A 22,175-nucleotide genomic window follows, 5' to 3' on the forward strand; every position below is an offset into this window, starting at 1 on the left:
TGGGGGTTGGACTAGAAGACCTCCAGGGTCCCTTCCAACCCTGATATGCTATGATTCTATCCTCTTCTTACGTTTTATTTCCTCTGAGCACCACCAAATGAGCAATTTAATGGACGTTAACAGCATGTGCCTCTCAATGGGAATCTACGCACTTATGACTGTCTCTAAACCAACTCTGGATTTTAGTGGTTTTGCAATGTTTGGGATTTCATCTCCTGCAGACAAGCTGCGGCTTCTTCTCCGAGCAGAAGTCAGCAAATATGCTTCCTGTTTATGAAAACGACTTTAAAAGGGTCGGGATAACAAATGCCGATTAAGTTCGGTCTAAAAGCATTCTGTGGATTTCCCTTATTAAGCAGCACAAGCTCTTTCAGGTTCTGAATCAGGAAAAAAATTTTTAAGAATCCTGCATTGCTGCAGACCATTGCTGCAGACGTATAAACACTAAATTCCAGCTGCTTTAAAACAAATATCTAAACATGCTATTATTTTTTACTGGTTGTCCAAGAGTGGATTGTTAATATTTTTCTGGCAAAAGCTTTCATTAACCCAGTGTTTTTCAACCTTGGCAACTTGAAGATGTCCGGACTTCAACTCCCAGAATTCCCCAGCCAGCGAATGCTGGCTGGGGAATTCTGGGAGTTGAAGTCCGGACATCTTCAAGTTGCCAAGGTTGAGAAACACTGCATTAACCCACTACAAATAAACATCACCCAAAAAGTAAAACAAACAAACTCCATTAAAAAAAAACCTCAATCTGCATTTTTGTCAGCTGCAATACCGACAGGCCCTTGTGTTTGTGTGTTACTAATAAAAGAGAATATTTGTGGCTCAGCGTTGACCTGAGGGGGTCCCTTGGTGCTCTCTGAGCTTGCCTGTTTTCTTGCAGACATTTCATTACCCAAGGGGACAGGGTGGCTCAGTGGCTAAGATGCTGAGCTTGTTGATCAGAAAGGTCGGCAGTTCAGTGGTTCGGATCCCTAGGGCCGAATGAGCTCCCGTTGCTTGTCCCAGCTTCGGCCAACCTAGCAGTTCGAAAGCATGCAAAAAGGCAAGTAGAAAAATGGGAACCACCTTTGGTGGGAAGGTAACAGCGTTCCGTGCGACTTCGGCATTTAGTCATGACCCCGGAGACGTCTTCGGACAGTGCTGGCTCTTCGGCTTTGGAATGGAGATGAGCACCGCCCCCTAGAGTTGGGAACGACTAGCACGTAAGTGCGAGGGGGGGGAACCTCATAACCCAAATTAGGTAACATCATCAGTGCTACTGCATCGGTCTGGCATGGATGGTGTTACTTAGTTTGGCCAATAAAATGTCTGCAAAAAAAGCAAGCAAACTCAGAAATCCTGATGTGTGTGTGTGTGTGTGTGTGTGTGTGTGTGTGTGTGTGTGTGTGAGAGAGAGAGAGAGAGAGAGAGAGAGAGAGAGAGAGAGAGAGAGAGAGAGAGAGAGAGAGAGAGAGAGAGAGAGAGAGAGAGAGAGAGAATGAGAATGAGAATGAGAATGAGAATGAGAATGAGAATGATCCTTATTTTGGAAGATGATCATTATGATATACATTTGCTTGCAATCAATCTCCTGGGGCCTTTTTCCAGAGGCGAAGGGAAGAGCACTGTTTGTTCTTTAAAGAGGCTACAGATGCATCTCAACAGAGCCTCTCAAGGGAAGTGGGTTTAGGAGCCTTTTATGAGCTGTTGAGTGTATTACCAGCAAAATAATCCTCGTATGTAAATAACAGCAGCGTGTGCCAAAAAAAAAGGGAGGGGGAGAGAGGTTTCCTGGGTGACCGAGGACAATTTGTCTCTTCTTGTAATGAAAACTGGAAGTCGTCTTTATATATTTTCTTTTCCTTTATCCTAGTATTCCTTCTCTCTTTTTCCTTTCTTTTTCTCTGCGCTTTTTATTTTATAGGTGTCATATATGTAGTATATGTGGGGATTTTTTAATTTATTTATTTAGTTCTATCATGGTAATGTAGTGACCCTTTGAGAGCTGTATGCCATGAAATTTCATTTTATTGTTTGCCAATCAAAGTACATTCAAAGTTGCAATAAAGATTATTCTGTTCTGTTCTGTTTTATTCTATCCTATTCTTTCCTATTCCTATTCTATCCTTATCCTAGTGCAGTCCAGTCCAGTCTAATCTGATATTCTATTCTATTCTATTCTATTCTATTCTATTCTATTCTATTCCATCCCATCCCATCCCATCCCATCCCATCCTTTTCTATTCCTATTCTATCCTTATCCTAGTGCAGTCCTGTCCAGTCGTCTGATATTCCATTCCATTCCATCCTATCCTATCCTATCCTTTCCTATTCCTATTCTATCCTAGTCCAGTCCAGTCCGGCATTCAATTCTATCCTATCCTATCCTATTCTATCCTATCCTATCCTGTTCTTTCCTATTCCTATTCTATCCTAGTCCAATCCAGTCCAGTCTGACATTCTATTCTATTCTATTCCATTCCATTCCATTTTTGTTATTTCTCTATTGTTTTTTTTCTTTCTTCAAATTTAGTTTGCATTCGTTTTTATCATTCTAACCAAAAATCCTTAATAAAGATATGGATTACCTAGTTTTGTTCTAAAAATATAGCCCCTCAAATATCCATATGCTTCTTTCTCCCTCTTATTGGCTGTGTGTCAAGGCAGCCTCCCTCAGTAACCAAGGAAGAAACCACTCAACTCCATTTTGCAGAATTAAGAGTACTTTTACTGGCGGTGAGTAGATAGCAGCTAAGCAAAGCAAGATCTGAGGCAAACGCGCGTGTAATCATAGAATTGAATTGAATTGAATTGAATTTATTATATTTCTATGCTGCCCTTTTCCCCGAAGGGGACTCAGGGCAGCTCACAACCCAGGGGATGGGGGTATAAGGGGGGGGGAAAAACACGAACAAAATAATACCACAATTTAAAAACACACAACAACCATACCATTCGAGGGGGGACAAGCTCATTAGCCCCAGGCCTGTCGGAACAGCCAGGTTTTAAGGGCTTTGTGGAAGGCCTGGATAGATATCAATATGTGACCCAACCCCCGCCCCTTGGTAACCCCATCCCGTAGCCCAATCCGCACACCCCACAGGTGTCACGTTGGGGACATCTTCCAAAAGCATCATTAGGTTGGTATGTCGGACAGTTGGCCTTGGCGGCAAATCCTTTATCTGCGGCATGTGCAGTAGATGGTGAGAACAGCTCCCTTTTAACAGTCACTCCTGTACTGATACTTCCCCACCCAAATACCATGCGCCCCCTCCCCGTTTCAATGGCAGCCGAAAGCAAACAGCGAAGCAGAGGCTGACACTGTGTACTTACACATTCTGATGCCGTAATGGTTAAAGAGCTGGAAATAAGGGACTGCCCTTGGTTCAAACTGACAAACACATCCATTGTTCTGAAAGAAAGAAAGGAAAAAAGAGGGAAGGTGGAAACAGAACATTTAATGGTATGCTTTTTTTTTCCTAGAAATTTTTTTTATTTTCCATTTTCACATGGATATAATCACATGTATACTATTACATAATCGCATGTATATATAATCACATGTATACTATTACATATTCAATATCATGTTGTATTATTAAGTAATTACATCAATTCATCTTACCATCAACTACCAAAGGGGGAAAAAACCAGTTATTGGCTCTTCTGCTCTCCATACACCATATTTATACCTTATCCGACACTTTCTTCCCCCTTTCTCCTCCCCTTTCTACATCCTTTCTTCCCTCCATCATTTTCTACTCTACTTCCCCTTCCTTTCTCCTTCTCCTCTCTCCCCTTACCACTCCTCCTTATACACCTCATCTTCCCACTTCACCCTCTCTCCTATCCCTCTTCCTATCTTCTTCTCTCCTCTACTTCTGACTCTTCTACATCCTTTCTTCCCTCCATCATTTTCTACTCTACTTCCCCTTCCTTTCTCCTTCTTCTCTCTCCCCTTACCACTCCTCCTTATACACCTCATCTTCCCCCTCACCCTCTCTCCTATCCCTCTCTTCCTATCTTTCTTCTCTCCTCTGCTTCCCACTCTTCCTCTAATTCACTTGGTGTATTTCAGCTTCTGAGCAAACTCCCTTTTGTGTTGATGGTATTTATAATTCCATTTCAATATACATAAAAAAGAAAAAAATAGCAGTATACATGTACACTCATAATACCTTAAAATCCAACACCCCTCCTCCAACTTAGTAAACTCCGCTCCCTCCCACCCTCCCCTCCAACCTGCCCTCCCCTTACTTCCCAGAACCAATACAAGGTATAAATCCTTAACAAAACAGTTCAAAATATACTTAAAGAAAAATTAGAAAATTAATAACGTCTTTGAATTGAGCTTAGCTCCTCCTTGCTAGGCTAACTATAAACAATTTGTATCATTTCTGATCTTAATCATAAGCTATCTGAAATTTCCTAGACCCATATTTATTTTGAATGTAGTCAATCCATTTTTTCCAGTCTCGTTTACATCTCTCGTTTGAATAGTCCTTAAGATATGCAGCTATTTTAGCCATCTCTGCAAAGTTTGTGACTTTCAATGTTTTAATGATATGCTTACAGACTGGGCAGACCAGATATAATTAAAATGGAGAAGGTGACAATGGAGCCAAACCTTGACCGTGTTTCCTGGTTTGCTAAACAGCTGAAAGCAGAATTAAACTAGAAGGTAGCGCTTGACTTACCACCACAACTGAGCTCAAAATGTTCCATTGCTAAGCGTGACATTCGTTAAGTGAATTTTGTCCCATTGTGCGACCTGACAGTTGTTCAGTGAATCGCTGCAGCGGTTCAATTAGCAACACGGTTGTTAAGTGAAACGGGCTTCCCCCATTGACTTTGCTTGTCAGATGTTCACAAAAGAAGATCACATGACCCCCGGGACATTGCAACCGTCACAAATGTGAGTCAGTGGGCGAATTTTGATTACAGGGACCATAGGGATGCTGCAACGGTCGTAAGTATGGAAAACGGTCATACGTCACTTTTTTTGATTGCCAATATAGCAATAGTAATAGCACTTAGACTCATATACTGCTTCACGGCGCTTTTACAGCCCCCTCTAAGCGCTTTACAGAGTCAGCCTCTTGCCCCCAACAATCTGGGTCCTCATTTGGAGTCAACCTTGAGGTGCCTGGTGAGATTTGAACTGCCAAACTGCAGGCATTCGGCAGTCAACAGACGTAGCCTGCAGTACTGCATTCTAACCACTTTCCAACAATTTTTGAAACCCACCACTGCTAGGGGGTGACGAGACAGCAATATTCCCATATTTGAGAGGATGCCATAAAGAAGAGGAGGTCAACCTATTCTCCAAAGGCACTGACAAGAAGCAATCGATGGAAAATAATCAAGGAGAAAAGCAATCTAGAACTAAGGAGTTTCCTCATCATTAGAACAATTAATCAGTGGAGCGACTTCCCTCCAGTTGTTGTGGGGGGCTCCATCAATTGAGGTACTTTGGAGAATAGCTTGACTCCCTCTTCTTTGTGGCAGCCCCTGAGATATTGGAAGACTGCTATCATGTCTTCCTTGGTCCTTCTTTTCATTAAACTAGACATACTCAGTTCCTGCAACCGTTCATCGTCTGTTTTAGTCTCCAGTCCCCTAATCCACTTTGTTGCTCTTCTCTGCACTCTTTCTAGAGTCTCCACATCTTTTTTACATCGTGGTGACCAGAACTGAATGCAGTATTCCAAGTGTGGCCTTACCAAGGCATTATAAAGTGACTTGGATGGATATACGAAGAACGGTTGCAGGAACTGGGCATGGCTAGTCTAGTGAAGAGAAGGACTAGGGGAGACATAAAAGCAGTATTCCAATATTTGAGGGGCTGCCACAGAGAGGAAGGAGTAAAATTATTTTCCAAGGCACTTGAAGGCCAGACAAGGAATAACGGATGGAAACGAACAAGGAGAGATTCAACCTGCAAATAAGGAGGAATTTCCTGACAGTGAGAACCATCAACCAATGGAACAGAAGTTGCCTTCAGAAGTTGTGAGAGCTTCATCACTGGAAGCTTTCAAAAAGAGACTGGACTGCCACCTGTCAAAAATGGTGTGGGGTCTTCTGCTTGGGCAGGGGGTTGGACTAAGGCTGGTCACCAACCTTTCAGACCTCAGGGACCACTAAATCCCTAATTTTAAATCCCATGGACCATTAATATGATCTGCCTATTGACTGGCTGGGTGGACGTGACTAGGTGGTCATGTAACTGGTTGGGCATGGCCAACTTGATGTCACTCCCGTCGAGGGGCGTCTCGCTGGCCTCTACTTACCCCTCCTCTCCCACACACTCCTCACCTGCCTGCCCAGGCTCCTTAGGGCCCCAACAGGAAGCAGTTGCTGGAGCTAAGCAGCCACCATGAGAAAGAGTTGGCAAAACAGCTCAGTTCAAATTGGATCTGACCGAGAGGGAGGCTCAGCAGAAGCACCTCACTAAGGACTAGGAGCATAAGCTTTCCAAGCAGAGGGAAGACCTGCAGGAGTGAAAGGCCAGGTACCAGCGCCTGGAGGCTCAGCGGGTTGAGATGGTCAGCCAGTTCCAGACCATGATGCAGTCCCACTGGAATGAGGCCCTCCGGCCCTTTGCCACCAACGACGCTTCCCTCCAGTCTTTGCCCAAAGCCCCCCACCAGGAGGCTGAAACAGACCCCAAGTCAGAATTTCTGCCCCCTTCCGACCTGCACAAAAAGACCCTGAAGTGGCAGACACAACACACTTTTCATTGCACGTATCCGGCCCAGGGCCCGTAGTTTGAGGACCCCTGATTTAGTGCAATATTAAAAAATGCAAATAATATTTCTGCGGACTACCAAAATTTTCTCACGAACCACCAGTTGGTGACTGCTGGACTAGATGACCTACAAGTTCACCTCCAGCTCTGTTGATCTGTATAAATATTCCTGGTCCCCATTCAAGTGACATTATCAATGGTTTGCATTCAGTCTGGAAACAGACTGGTAGGCTATGTTACCTTAAGAAACATGGAATGGAAGGAAGACAGTACTAGGGACTCATCCTGCTGGCCTATGGTCCAATGAGACCTAAAACCCTGGACTCAACTCAACTTGCTCAACTGTTCATCTCAGAAACATAAAAGTAATAAAAATGACCATCTGAGTTCTTGAGATTTGAAGAATTACATGGATTCGCTCACTCACGTCCATAAAAATGTCAGGGCTGGCAATAAACTCACTAATTACCACTCCAGCAACACAGATATAGCATAAAGGCCACTAATTAGGACTTGGTGGGGCTTTCTAGGAAGAGAAATTAGGCAGCGGAGAAACATAAATAGGAAAGCGGTTTCTTATTTCTTCAAATAACTTTGGAAAAACCCCAAACACATGGTAAGGATTAGAGATCAGCTGCTCCTGGCCCAAATTTGCACAGCCTCAGCAAGTTCCCTTATATGCTTATCTTTAAGATGGAAGAGTCAGATTTTCTTAGATGTTTGTGGATTTACGATCTCGGGAGCATTTTATCTACTAAAGGCTAAACCACAGCCTTCCTTGAACCAGTTCTGTCAGCTATATGCCAATTTATCTCAACTATCCTTTATAACAGTGTTTCTCAACCATGATGATAGAAGCTTGAAGATAGAGTAGAATAGAATAGAATAGAATAGAATAGAATAGAATAGAATAGAATAGAATAGAATAGCAGAGCAGAGCAGACAACTGGCAGTCAGCAGAAGTAGCCTGCAATACTGCATTCTAACCACTGCGCCACCATGGCTCTGCCGTGTATGCATGAACTACAACTCCCAGAATTCCCCAGCCAGATGCAGTGGCCCAGCCAGCAGTTCACCCATACTCATTTACCTTTTCACAATTCTTAGCATACTCGAACAGCTGAGAATGCTGGGAGTTGAAGTCCATACAGCACACCAAGTTGGCAATGGCGGAGCCAAAGTCTACTTGTAGTCCTATTCTTCTGCATGACTGGGGCAGGTCTGGAACATTCAATCATATACTGTATCAATGGGTGTTGCGCCCTGCCAGTGGCCATAGGAGCTGGCAGCAGAGTTGGACAGTGAGGAGGTTGGGGAGGAAGATGGGCCAGTCCTGGAGTCTGGGGAAGGCTCTGATGAGGGCTCTGTGTCGGAGGCAGAGAGGGAGCCAGAGCCGTATGCCAGTTATCAGCTGCCTTCAGAGTCAGACATCAGTGAGGCAGAAGAACAGCTGGAGCCTGTTCCCAGTGTGCGCATGTGCAGAGTGGCCAGATGAAAGGAACAGCTAAAGAACAGGGGTTGACTTGGGAGTAAGGCCACAGGTGGACGAGGGCCACTCACGCCCTCGTCACCTCAAGACTTGATTACTGTAACACGCTCTACATGGGGCTGCCCCTGAAAAGTGTTCAGAGACTACAATTGGTCCAGAATGCAGCCGCGCAAGCGATATCGGGTGTACCTAGATACACCCATGTTACACCTATCCTCCGCGAGCTACACTGGCTCCCTATCGGTCTCCGAACGCACTTCAAAGTGCTGGTTATTACCTTTAAAGCCCTACATGGCCTAGGACCCGGATATCTGCGAGACCGTCTTCTGCCACATACCTCCCAACGGCCGATAAGATCTCACAGGATGTGCCTTCTCTGGGTACCGTCGATCAGACAATGCCGGCTGGCACCTCCTCGGGGGAGGGCCTTCTCTGTAGCTGCTCCGACCCTATGGAACAACCTACCCCCAGAGATCCGGACCCTTCCCACTCTCTCGGCCTTCCGAAAGGCCACTAAAACCTGGCTATTCCGGCAGGCCTGGGGCTGTTGACCTCATGAATGAAGTCCAGCCCCATCTAGATTGAGTTCATGATGTGTTGCTTTTTAACCTGTTTTCTCTTTCCCTATTTTTAATTTTTATCTTTTTAGAGTTGTCTTCTGTAAGCCGCCCGGAGTCCTTCGGGATCGGGCGGCATATAAATTCATTAAATTTACAATTTACAATGAATGGCCCCTCCCAGAGGAAATAAAAGAGGAGCGAAAGGGGAGTGGAGTTTGCAGGAGACAATTTGTTCGCTTAATTGGTTCGTGACTCTCCGAGACTCCTTGCCAAGTTTTGCAGATATCGGCCTGGCCGCTCTCCAAGCCAGATAAGGTCTGTGACTGTAAATCCTCCCTTGAAAGACTTTGATGGATGTGAATGAGCAGAAATCACAGTCAATTAATAAAAGGGGTTTTTGTCGGGACCAGGAGTCTGCTTCATGCTCTTGGGGAGCCTCGGTTAGAACAATGGGTGCCAAGCTAATACAGGCACTACCCAAATGTTTATCGCTTTTTGAGACAGGGGAGACAGCAATAAGAGCCACTTACTGCTCTCTATGCCAGCTTTCTCTGCGGCATTGTAATTCACTGTACTAGACTGCTTCTCTTAAATAACCAACAAAGAGCACTGCCAGCGAGGCACAACACTAAAACAAATGAGTCCTCCTCGGATCAGGCCAAGCTTTGCTAAATGCGCCCTGCCGACCTGGCACCCCAATGAAATGAGCAAGGAGGGGACCCTTCCCAGGCCAAACTGTGATGCCAACACTCTTGCAAATCTCAACCACCCAGTCATCGGACGCAGCAAAGCACGACACCCCACATGGACAAGTCAATGGGATATTTTTTTAGTGCTGCACACCAGATTTGACCCACCCACCACCCCGAAGCGTAGGCGCAGCAAGCGATAACCATGCTTTCATCTAGTTTTGAAAGTTTTATTTCAAAGTGGCATCCTAATTGATCTTTGCTAGATCGTTTGGAGGCTCTGCACTGATTTTCCTCATCTCTGCTCTCTCGGGGAAATATTTCAGACATTTAGAATAGAATAACAGAGCTGGAAGGGACCTTGGGGGTCTTCTAGTCCAACCCCCTGCTTAGGCAGGAAACCCTATACTACTTGAGACAAATGGCTATCCAACATCCTCTTAAAAACTTCCAGTGTTGGAACATTCACAACTTCTGTTCCACTGATTAATTGTTCTCATTATGAGGAACGTTCTCCTCTATTCTAAGTTGCTTCTCTCCTTGATTAGTTTCCACCCATTGCTTCTTGGCCTGCCCTCAGGTGCCTTGGAGAATAGCTTGACTCCCTCTTCTTTGTGGCAACCCCTCAGATATTGGAAGACTGCTATCATATCTCCCCTAGTCCTTCTTTTCATTAAACAAGACACACCCAGTTCCTGCAATAGATCTTTATGTGTTTTAAACTCCAGTCCCCTAATCTGGATGCAGTATTCCCAGCGTGGCCTTACCAAGGCATTATAAAGTCTAATTGGGCCTATATCACACAAGATCAGGCGGGGTCTCCAAACTTGGCAATTATAAGGCTTATAAACTTCAACTTCCAAAATTCCCCACCCAGCAGGGAATTCTCCAGATAACATGGAATAATTATTATGAATAACACTTTAAAAAAATGTAGAATAGAATAGCATAGCATAGCATAGAATTCAGAATAAAATAGAATATAGAATAAAATAGAATATAGAATAGAATTCAGAATATAACAGAATAGAATAGAATTCAGAATAGAACAGAATAGAATAAAGAATGAAAGGAATAGAATGGAATGGAATGGAATAGATGGAATGGGATATGAATAGAATGGAATGGAATAGAATAGATGGAATGGGATATGAATAGAATAGAACAGAATAGAATAGAATTCAGAATAGAACAGAATAGAATAAAGAATGAAAGGAATAGAATGGAATGGAATGGAATAGATGGAATGGGATATGAATAGAATGGAATGGAATAGAATAGATGGAATGGGATATGAATAGAATAGAATAGAATAGAATAGAATTCTTTATTTGCCAAGTGTGATTGGACCAGTGGTGGGTTCCAGATCTAGATGATTAGGGGACTGGAGGCTAAAACATATGAAGAACGATTGCTGGAATTGAGTATGTCTGGTTTAATGAAAAGAAGGGTGACATTATAGCAGTGTTCCAATATCTCAGGGGTTGCCACAAAGAAGAAGCTATTCTCCAAGGCACCTGAGGGTAGAACAAGTAGCAATAGGTGGAAACTAATCAAGGAGAGAAGCAACTTAGAACTAAGGAGAAATTTCCTGACAATTAGAACAATTAATCAGTGGAAAAACTTGCCTCCAGAAGTGGGTGCTCCAACACTGTAAGTTTTTAAGAGATTGGACAACCATTTGTCTGGAATAGTATAGGGTTTCCTACTTGAGCAGGGGGTTGGACTAGAAGACCTCCAAGGTCCCTTCCAACTCTGTTACTCTAAATTCTAAATCTTCAGTAATACAAGGCTGATGAATTCAAAGCATTACCCTTGTGTCAATGTTGCCCTGAATTATCAATGGATGATTGTGCATGTTCTTGGAAGGAGAGAGATGTATGCTTTAAATATGTATCATTCATATCCTGACGTCCCTTTCTTTTACTTCAATAACTTTAAAATAATGCACAAGCTGATTCACAAAAGTAGGCCAATGTTTTTGAAAGCACACTTAACTATACCATATGCCTCTTTAAATCATTTCTATCAAACAAGTTGTAGAGTTCATTTCAATCTCTCTCTTTTTTTTCCTTTTGCAACCGCTTACTGGTATTTATCCAATTTGTTCCTTTTCTTCTTGCCAAATTGCAGGTTTGAGATCTCTATTAGACAGAAGGACAGCTGCGCTATTGTTGACTGTTGTGGGGGAAAAAAACCATTTTTTAAAGGGGAAAAAAAAAGACTGCAGAAACAGAAGAAGCCAGTGAGAATTGCTCCGTCAGTCAGTATAAAATATAACAAAGTTTGGACATTTTAAAAAGTACTAAATATTGCTCTTTGTGGCTTGTCTCGTTGGCCATCAGCAGAATTAATTAAGCTACTTATTAAGAAGTCTATTTTCTTGCAAATCAGGCAAACAAAGCATTGGCGTTCCTAGTCTCCAGAGCATCCACTGTCGCACAAAACAAGATTTTCAGATATGAATATGAAGTAGTGATGAATTGCAAACATATAAATTCTGTAACAGGGTTGTCAAAGTCGGGAATGCCCTCTACCTGATTCAGTTGTCTCAGCTACAAATTCTCACAGTTTCAGTCACAAATTGACTTCCGTGGACCTCACTTCCTACTTAAGTGGTCCATAGAGGGAGCTTGCATAAGTGCACTTAACGTGCCTATCGTCCCTGTCTCTGTATTTTTATTCTCTTATTCTTGTTCCCGCTTTTGTTTGACAAATGGCAAAAAATAAAATAAATAAAATGAATAATAAAATAAATAAAATAAAGCATAAAATAAATAAAATGAATAATGAAATAAATAAAATAAAGCATAAAATAAATAAAATGAATAATAAAATGAATAAAATAAAACATAAAATAAATAAAATAAAACATAAAATAAAACATAAAATAAATAAACTAAATAAACTAAATAAACTAAAACTAAATAAACTAAATAAACTAAAACTAAATAAACTAAATAAACAATAAAATAAATAAAATAATAAATAAAATTAATAATAAAATAATAAAATAAACTAAATAAAAACTAAATAAAAACTAAATAAACTAAATAAACTAAATAAACTAAATAAACTAAATAAAATAAATAAAATAAATAAAATAAATAAAATAAATAAAATAATAAATAAAATTAATAATAAAATAATAAAATAAATAAATAAAATAATAAATAAACTAAATAAACTAAAATAAAATAAATAAAATAAATAAAATAAATAAAATAAATAAAATAAATAAAATAAATAAAATAAATAAAATAATAAATAAAATAAATAAAATAAATAAAATAAATAAAATAAATAAAATAAATAAAATAATAAATAAATAAAATAAATAAAATAAATAAAATAAATAAAATAAATAAAATAAATAAAATAAATAAAATAAATAAAATAAATAAAATAAATAAAATAAATAAAATAAATAAATAAAATAAATAAAATAAATAAATAAAATAAATAATAAAATAAATAAAATAAATAAATCAGTGGAATTTGTACCCTCTCTTTTCTTACTCTTTCTCTCTTCTCTGTCTTCATTGCTGCAATTACTCATAACTGCAGGGATTCAGCCGGTTTGGCCCCGTTTGAGTGAACTGGTAGTTCCGGGGTCAGCCTACCCGCCCCTGTTCGATTTTGTCCTATATTTCCTTCATTTGAAGCCCAGCTGATCTGCGCAGCCGAGCGAATGGCCGTGTCTCCATTGTTTTACTCACTGGGGCTGCAGGAAAAGGTAAGATTTAGTGCTGATTTCAAATGCAACGTGTGTGAGCGCAGCACCGGTTGAATCCCACCAATGGGAAGTCCCCAGATGTTCCAAGCTGAGCAGCCATACATTTGTCACGGGAATAACTCTTAAGACAAATCACTACTATTTTTGAAAGAGGGATGCTCACCGCCACATCTAAACCAATGGAAACATGTGGGTGGGACTTGCCAAGATGCTCTTTGTCCAGAAGCAGAGATCAATCTCTCAAGCCACTGAACGCTTTCTCATGTGGGTGGCCTGGGCTCTATTGCAACCACCCAAAGGGCCTTTGCAAACCCCAGAAACCAAATGCCTAGTCCAGGGGTGCTATTCACTTACTTCCCCTAAAAGGTAACGGTAAAGGTTCCCTTTGCACATATGTGCTAGTTGTTCCCGACTCTAGGGGGCGGTGAACATCTCTGTTTCAAAGCCAAAGAGCCAGCACTGTCCGAAGACGTCTCCGTGGTCATGTGGCCTGCATGACTAAACGCCGAAGATGCACGGAACGCTGTTACCTTCCCACCAAAGGTGGTTCCTATTTTTCTACTTGCATTTTTTACATGCTTTCAAACTGCTAGGTTGGCAGAAGCTGGGACAAGTAACCGGAGCTCACTCCGTTACGCGGCGCTAGGGATTCAAACCGCTGAACTGCCAACCTTTCGATCGACAAGCTCAGCATCTTAGCCACTGAGCCGTGTGCCGTCCTTACTTCCCCTACCAGGTCACAAATGTGAGTATGCGCACTTTGCTCGCTCGCACTCCATCCATGCGTGTCCTTGGCCTCCCGAGCATGTGTTTTGGCTTGAAAATGTGCCTAAATAGGACGGCATAGAGACGGGGGGGGGGAGGAGGAGATACACACCCATGATTTCCACTACCAGTTCGGGTGAACCGGTCCAAACCGGCTGAATACCACCTCTGGTCTAGCCTTATTTCAAAAGTTGCGATTTCCCCCCAGCTCACCCCCTTCCAGCCCCTGCCTAGCAAAGGACTTTTGTCAGAATAGCCAAAAGAAAAAAACTGTGCACTACGGAGATGCTGCGAGCTAATGAGGGTGGAGCAAACAGCTGGCTTTGAGGACTTGTCCAGCAGCACATTGTTAATTATTTAAAGGAGAGGACAGAGGGAGCCATCAGCACATCTGTCACCCAACGCCAGGCAGAACCGCTTCTCTTCGCAGGACCAGATGTGTTTATTCCGGAGCGCTACTAACTAGCTTCTTAATGGTTCGGCATCTTGCGCCAAAAGTTAATTAGACAAACACACTCCATAGCCGTCACCTTGCACAGCAATCCCTACCCTGCGTGCTTCTAAAACAAATAAAGATAAAACAACAGCACCATAATGTTGACCGGTCCTTGGGTACCATCACTCAGCCTCCAGGGTGAGGCCGAGAGGAACCACTACATAAAATCCACTACATACATTTGAGAAATAGAAGTGGGGGGGGGAGTCACTTCTTCCCTTTTAAAGAAAAAAAAAAGGCCATTGAAAATTCAATGTTGGGGCCTTCAGGCCCAATGGAATGACTAGCAATTATCAAACCAGCAAAGTTTCCTTCATTAGCTGTAGCAAAAAAAAAAAGATCAAAAGCTGACAAATTGGTGAATAAGTTGAAGAAGCACCAACAGAGGTCTGTAATGAACTCCAATATCTGTTGGAACACGTTCAGGGAAAGGAAGGTGCATAGGAAATACTGGAAAGAAATTGGATGGATAATAATATTCTGCAATATCTCACGGTGGTGGTGAGTGTTTATGGAGATTCTCAGTCACCCCAAATGGACTTTCTGGTTTTTCTTTGAAGATATTTGCTGATTCTGTTCTACAGAGGAATCATTGAGTCTGTCATCTGCACCTCTATAACTGTCTGGTTTGGTTCTGCAACCCAATAAGACAGACACAGACTTCAGAGGATAATCAGAACGGCAGAAAAAAACAATTACTGCCAACCTGCCTTCCATCGAGGACCTGTACACTGCATGAGTCAAAAAGAAGGCTGTGAAAATATCTACAGACCCCTCACATCCTGGACATAAATTGATTCAACTCCTAGCCTCATAATGATGCTATAGAGCACTGCACACCAAGACAACTAGACACAAGAACAGTTTTTCCCCGGATGCCATTACTCTGCTAAACAACTAATCACCACAACACAATCATATTATCTACTGTTGCTTGTATCTTTAAAATTTATATTGTTTTATTTGTTTCTGAGTATAATTTGATTGCTTATTAGTAACCTATGACTATCACTAAGTGTTGTATCTTATGATTCTTGATGAATGTTATATTTTATTTATGTAAACTGAGAGTATATGCACCAAAGACAAATTCCTTGTGTGTTCAATCACATTTGGCCAATAAAGAATTCTATTCTATTCTATCCTATCCTATTCTATTCTATTCTGTCCTGCTGTGCTCTGCTCTATCCTATCCTATCCTATTCTATTTACTCTACTGTCCTATCCTATTCTATTCTATTTACTCTACTATCCTATCCTATCCTATCCTATTCACTCTATTCTACTCTACTCTACTCTGTTCTATCCTATTCTATTCTCATCTAAGAAGCTTTTTCAGCTCTGAAAGTCAGAGTAGTAGAATTGACTGAATGTATTTACTCCATTCACATAGTTTGCTTGAATATAATCTAGCACTTTCACAATTTGGAAAAACACATTACAATAGACCATAATAGGGATTCCATGGATTTAGCCAAAAGTGAAATCACTTATGTTTTACAGCAGGGATGTCAAACTCTCGCCAACATGTTGTTGTCAAATCACAACTTTTTTTTCCTGCGCTAAACCAGGGGTGGGTGTGGCCAGCGCATGACACATCCAGCCCGTGGGATTTAAGTTTGACACCCCTGTATGACAACATTTTAGGATGACGTTTCTTCTGTAAACCAAGATTTAAACACTCCATGGCTTGGTTATAAACCCAATCAGAAAAAAATAAAAATCGCTAACAATTATGATCCTATAGAGGAAGTCCTCGAAGTACAACCACCATTAAGCCCCAAATTACACGAGACATTAGTAAAGTGAGTTTCGCCCAATTTTACGACCTTTCTTGCCACGGTTGTTAAGTGAATCGCCACAGTGGTTAAATTAGCAACGGAGTTGTTAAGTGAAATCTGGCTTCCCCATTGAATTTGCTAGTCAGAAGGTCAAAAAAAGGGGATCACGCAACCCCGGGACGCTGCAGCCATCGTAAATGTGAACCAGTTGCAAGGCATCATTGCGTGACCATGGATGTAATTGTGGGAAAGGGTCGTAAGTGTGAAAAAGGAGTCCCTCCTTTTTTCAACACTGTTGCAACTAAACTGGGAATGTTGATCTCGTGACCATGGGGATGCTGAAACTGTCATAAGGGTGAAAAATGGTCGTAAGTCACTTTTCTCAGTGCTGTTGTAACTTTGGTCACTAAATGAACTGTTCTAAGTCGAGGACTACCTGTATACACTGGAGAGTAACTCCTGCTAAAGTGAGTTAAGGTTCACTTCTGAATAGCTTGCACAGGACTGCACTATCTGCATTATTTCTCCTTTGCAAAGTGGTTCCAGGCGCCAGCTTCGGCTGACAGCACAGGAGGCCACCACACTTGTCTACCAAACATATCATATTCTTCCAGAATGACTCAGCTGTGCCTGGTTCATGGATCTGACAATCCCCATGCCCTCCTCTTTAGCCAGATGCTGCTGTGACTTAATAAAATAAAACAAAACTTGCTTTCAAAATCGGTTGGATGCAATAACGCATAGATCTCACTTGAGCTTCCAAGTTGCTTTACAGAAAGAAATGGGTACATTATTACAGCACTGAAAAACAGCTTGCTGGTAAAAGTGGGGGCCGGCCAAGAGAACGGAGAGTCCTCAAGCTACGACGTAGAACGGTGAAGGCTGTTGTTTTCCTTTTTAACAAAAGGCAAGATGGCAAACCGTCCAATGTAAATGAGCTCTAAAGCTCATCCCACATTTCTGTCTGTCTGTCTGTCTGTCTATCCATCTATTTCACCAAGTATGCATTACTATCTATCTATCTATCTATCTATCTATCTATCTATCTATCTATCTAATCTATTTTGCCAAGTATGCATATCTATCTGTGTATCTATCTATCTATCTATCTATCTATCTATCTATCTATCTATCTATCTATCTATCTATCTATCTATCTATCTATCTATCTATCTATTTTACCAAGGATGAATTGCTATCTATCTATCTACTGTATCTATCTATCTATTTATTTCACCAAGTATGCATTACTTTCTTTCTATATCTATCTATCCGTGACCCGTCAAAAGCGCGGACGACAAAAGCGTGATCGACAAAATCGCGCCTTTGACGTCATAACAGCGCGGCGAAAAAGATCGAAAAATTCAAATAAAAATTAATAAAAATTAAATTAAAGCAAGCCGATTCACATAAAGGTAAGGGTTAGGTTTAGGTTTAGGGTTAGGGTTAGGTTAAGGGTTAGGGTTAGCTTTAGAGCGTTAGCGTTAGCGTTAGGGTTAGGTTAAGGGTTAGCGTTAGGTTTTTCGTTACTTTAACGGTTAGGTTTAGGGTTAGGTTTAGGGTTAGGTTAAGAGTTAGGTTTAGGGTTAGGTTTAGGGTTAGGTTTGGGGGGGTTAGGGGAAGGTTTTAGCTTTATTTTTACATTTTTTTGAACTTTTTCGTCGCGCTGTGATGACGTCACAGCGCGCTTTTGTCGAGCGCGATTTTGTCCTACGCGCTTTTGTGGTGGAACCTATCTATCTATCTATCTATCTATCTATCTATCTATCTATCTATCATCTATCTATCTATCTATCTATCTACCTACCTACCTACCTACCTACCTACCTACCTACCTACCTACCTATCTCTATTTTGCCAAGTATGCATATCTGTCTGTCTGTCTGTCTATCTATCTATTTCGCCATATCTATCTATCTATCATCTATCTATCTATCTATCTATCTATCTATCTATCTATCTATCTATATCTATATCATGTATTAGATAAAATATATAAATATAAACATGATTTTGGATACATGAAATGGATACGAATAAAAAGAAACATTAGGATAGGGACGGTAGGCACATTGGTGCGCTTATGCACGTCCCATAAAGACCTCTTAGGAATGGGGTGAGGTTGGTAGTAGACAGTAGAAGGTTAAAGTTTTGGGGGTTTGGGGAAGAAACCACAGAGTCAGGTAGAGCATTCCAGGCGTTGACCACTCTGTTGCTGAAGTCGTATTTTCTGCAATCGAGTTTGGAGCGGTTTGCTTTGAGTTTGTATCTATTGTGTGCTCCTGTATTGTTGTGGCTGAAGCTGGCAGGTAGGACATTGTAGCAGATAATTTTAGGTACTATGCTCAGGTCAGATCAAAGGTGGCGTAGTTCTAAGTTGTCTAAGCCCAAAATTTCAAGCCTGGTGGCGTAAGGGATTCTGTTGCGAGCCGAGGAGTGGAGGACTCTTCTCGTGAAATATCTCTGGACTCTCTCAACTGTATTAACGTCCGATATGCCGTGCGGGTTCCAGACTGATGAGCTGTATTCAAGAATTGGTCTAGCAAATGTTTTGTATGCTCTGGTTAGAAGAATACTATATTACCAGAGAAGAAGCTATGCAAGATTAGGTTAACAACTCTTAATATTTAATAGGAGCCAAGGTGGCGCAGTGGTTAAATGCAGCACTGCAGGCTACTTCAGCTGACTGCAGTTCTGCAGTTCGGCTGTTCAAATCTCACCGGCTCAGGGTTGACTCAGCCTTCCATCCTTCCGAGGTGGGTAAAATGAGGACCCGGATTGTTGTTGGGGGCAATATGCTGACTCTGTAAACCGCTTAGAGAGGGCTGAAAGCCCTATGAAGCGGTATATAAGTCTAACTGCTATTGCTATTGCTATTAATGCCTTTTTGGCAATTTTGTTACAGTGGACACAGGCACTTAGATCATTAGTGACCATCCACTGGGGTTTTCAGAAGCACAGGATGGAGGATGGTACAGGATGACCACAGGATGGAGAATCTAGCGGACTCTACCACTGACTTCAAACCACAAGTAAGGGTTGAATTGCAGAGCGATGGTGAATTATATTTGTCTCCTAGAACGTTTCCAAACTTAGAGCAGCTCATACGGTGCCTCGCTCCCACCCTGTAATTTTCTTTTAAACAGACCTGTAAAGTAGGCCAATCCAATGAAATCCGGGACAGAGAAAGAAAATTCAAACCAAAGTGTCTATTTCAAAGGCTGTCACCCACTGGATCAAAATACAAGTTTATTATAGTTGCGTATTTAATGAAAAGTTATTTGTGATTCGTGAATATCTGCATTCTGTTCTGCACAGGTCAAACAGCACTTGGAATACTGGTAGTCCTCGACTTATAACCGTTCATTTGGTGACCGTTCAAAGTGGCAACAGCACTGAAAAAGTGACTTACGACCAGGGGTGGGATTCAGGCGGTTCGGACCAGTTTGGGTTAACCGCAGTGGTGGGATTCAGCCGGTTCGCACCTATTCGGGAGAACCGGTTGGTAACTTTCTAAGCAGTTCAGAGAACCGGTTGTTGGAAGAAATCTCATTTTGTTTTTCCCCCACTTTACAGGGCTAATCCTGTAAGGAAGGCAGGAAGGAAGGAAACATTCTGGTGTTGTTTCTAGCCTAATCTTTATTGCCCTGCTTACAGAAACTGCCTCTCCAGTTAACTCTTATTACATTGTAACCGCTAAGGTGAAGCGCCCATCAATGTGAGTGATGTTGAGTTGGCGATGCCCACCCAGTCACATGATCACCAAGCCCCACCTACCCAGCTGGTCATTAGGGCAGAGGTTGTTAAATTATTTGAATCCCACCACTGGTTAACCGGGTGTTAATTTTACATCCGGTTCACTGAACCAGTAGTTGTAAGGACTGGCTTCCCCCCACTGCCCTGCCCCTCCCAGGAGTCTCCATGCAGCCCATTTTGGATGGCTCTGGGATGGCAAAACATGGGCCTTCCAGAAGTTCTGGAAGTCTGGGAAATGGGCCTGTTTCTGGCCTCCAGAGCCCGGGGGAGACTGTTTTAACCCTCCTGGAGGCTAATCTACTCCACATTCAAACTGCACTGGAGAAGAGAGGGGAGAGAAGCACTTTGCAAATGGCTAGCGAGTTAGCAACTCAAGTTCGCACCACTCGAACTTTGGGTGGCGTCCAACAACAGCACCAATTATGCCAGTAGAAAGTCAGGAGTTCAAATATGTACATTCGCTTTGGGGGATATATCATCTTTGTGATTGGTTACAAAGCAGCCTTGGCCAAATTTGGTTTCTGCAAAACCACAAGACTTTATATGTCCATCCAAGGAGCTAAAATGAGAGAGAGAGACAGAGAGAGAGAGAGACGGAGAGACAGAGACGGAGAGACACACAGAGAGACACAGAGAGAGAGAGAGAGACAGAAAGAGAGAGACAGAGAGAGAGAGAGAGAGAGACGGAGAGAGAGAGTCAAAGAGAGAGAGACAGAGAGAGACACACACAGAGACAGAGACACACAGAGAGAGACAGAGACAGAGAGAGACGGGGAGAGAGAAACAGAGAGAGAGAAACAGAGACAGAGACAGAGAGACAGACAGACACAAAGACACAGAGACAGAGAGACATATAGAGAGAGAGACAGAGACAGAGAGGCAAAGAGACAGAGAGAGACACAGAGACATAGAGAGAGAGATACAGAGATAGAGACAGAGAGACAGAGAGACAGAGAGAGACATAGAGAGAGAGAGACACAGAGAGAGACAGAGAGACAGAGACAGAGAGACATAGAGAGAGATAGACAGAGACAGACAGAGACAGAGACAGAGAAACACACAGAGAGAGACAGAGACAGAGAGAAAGAGAGAGACAGAGAGAGAGAGATAGACAGAGAGAGAGAGAGAGAGACAGACAGAGAAACACACACATAGAGAGAGACAGAGAGAGGCAGAGACAGAGAGAGACATAAAGAGAGACATAGAGAGACAGACTGAGAGAGAGAGACAGAGAGAGACAGAGAGAGAGACAGAGAGAGAGACAGAGACAGACAGAGAGAGACAGAGACAGAGAGAGAGAGAGACAGAGACAGAGACAGAAACACACACAGAGACAGAGAGAGGCAGAGACAGAGAGACAGAGATAGACATAGAGAGAAAGAGACAGAGATAGAGAGAGAGACATAGGGAGACAGAGACAGAGAGAAAGAGACAGAGAGACACAGAGACAGAGAGAGAATCAGAGAGAGAATCAGAGAGAGAAAGAGACAGAGATAGAGATAGAGAGAGAGACGTAGGGAGACAGAGAGAAAGAGAGAGCGAGACACAGAGACACAGAAACAGAGAGAGAATCAGAGACAGAGAGAGAGACAGAGAGAGAGAGACAGAGAGAGATATAGAGACAGAGACAGAGACAGACATAGAGAGAAAGAGACAGAAACACAGAGACAGAGAGAGACAGAGAGACAGAGACAGAGACAGAGAGACACACACAGAGAGAGACAGAGACAGAGAGCTTCCAGTCTACTCAGTGCTTTCCTGGCCCTGCCATTATAATTTAGTGAGCATTGACTGTAGCAACCCTGTACAGCCTGACAATTGTAGCCCAACACAATAAAAATACAACATGTTCTCCTCGTTTGCACCAAGGTTGGAAAGACATGCGATAAAAACTCAGCACATTTTGTGCTCATTTGGCAGGTTGCGCTGTAGTGATCATCTTGGAGCTAAAACAGATGAGCTCGGCATGATGTTCGGAATGTACCATTTCGAAAGAGTGGGGAGGGACAGAGAAAGGGAGCAATGCTTTTGTGCTTTCGACAGATTAAAAACTATGCATTGTGTTGGCCTAGAATTTTCTACTCAACATGCCAGCTAAGAGTTACTATTCTAACTCTAACTCCCTATCCATACTTGCCCCCCCCCGGGGGGGGCAATGGCACAACCC

At 42.2% G+C, this 22,175-nt stretch overlaps 1 protein-coding gene across 1 annotated transcript in view; it reads right to left on the minus strand.

Annotated features, from left to right (window-relative positions):
- Positions 1–22,175, minus strand: part of ANTXR2 (ANTXR cell adhesion molecule 2) — a 170,424-nt gene that overhangs the window by 90,073 nt on the left and 58,176 nt on the right. Inside the window, exon 11 of the mRNA XM_087724004.1 lies at positions 3,322–3,400. Within this exon, the coding sequence (XP_087580130.1) occupies positions 3,322–3,400 (79 nt within the window). The remainder of the gene's footprint in view (positions 1–3,321; positions 3,401–22,175) is intronic.

The sequence above is a fragment of the Thamnophis sirtalis genome, unplaced genomic scaffold, assembly GCF_051295495.1.
Source record: "Thamnophis sirtalis isolate CommonGarterSnake01/CBP01778 unplaced genomic scaffold, rThaSir2_p1.2 scaffold_10, whole genome shotgun sequence".
Classification (NCBI taxonomy): domain Eukaryota; kingdom Metazoa; phylum Chordata; class Lepidosauria; order Squamata; family Natricidae; genus Thamnophis; species Thamnophis sirtalis.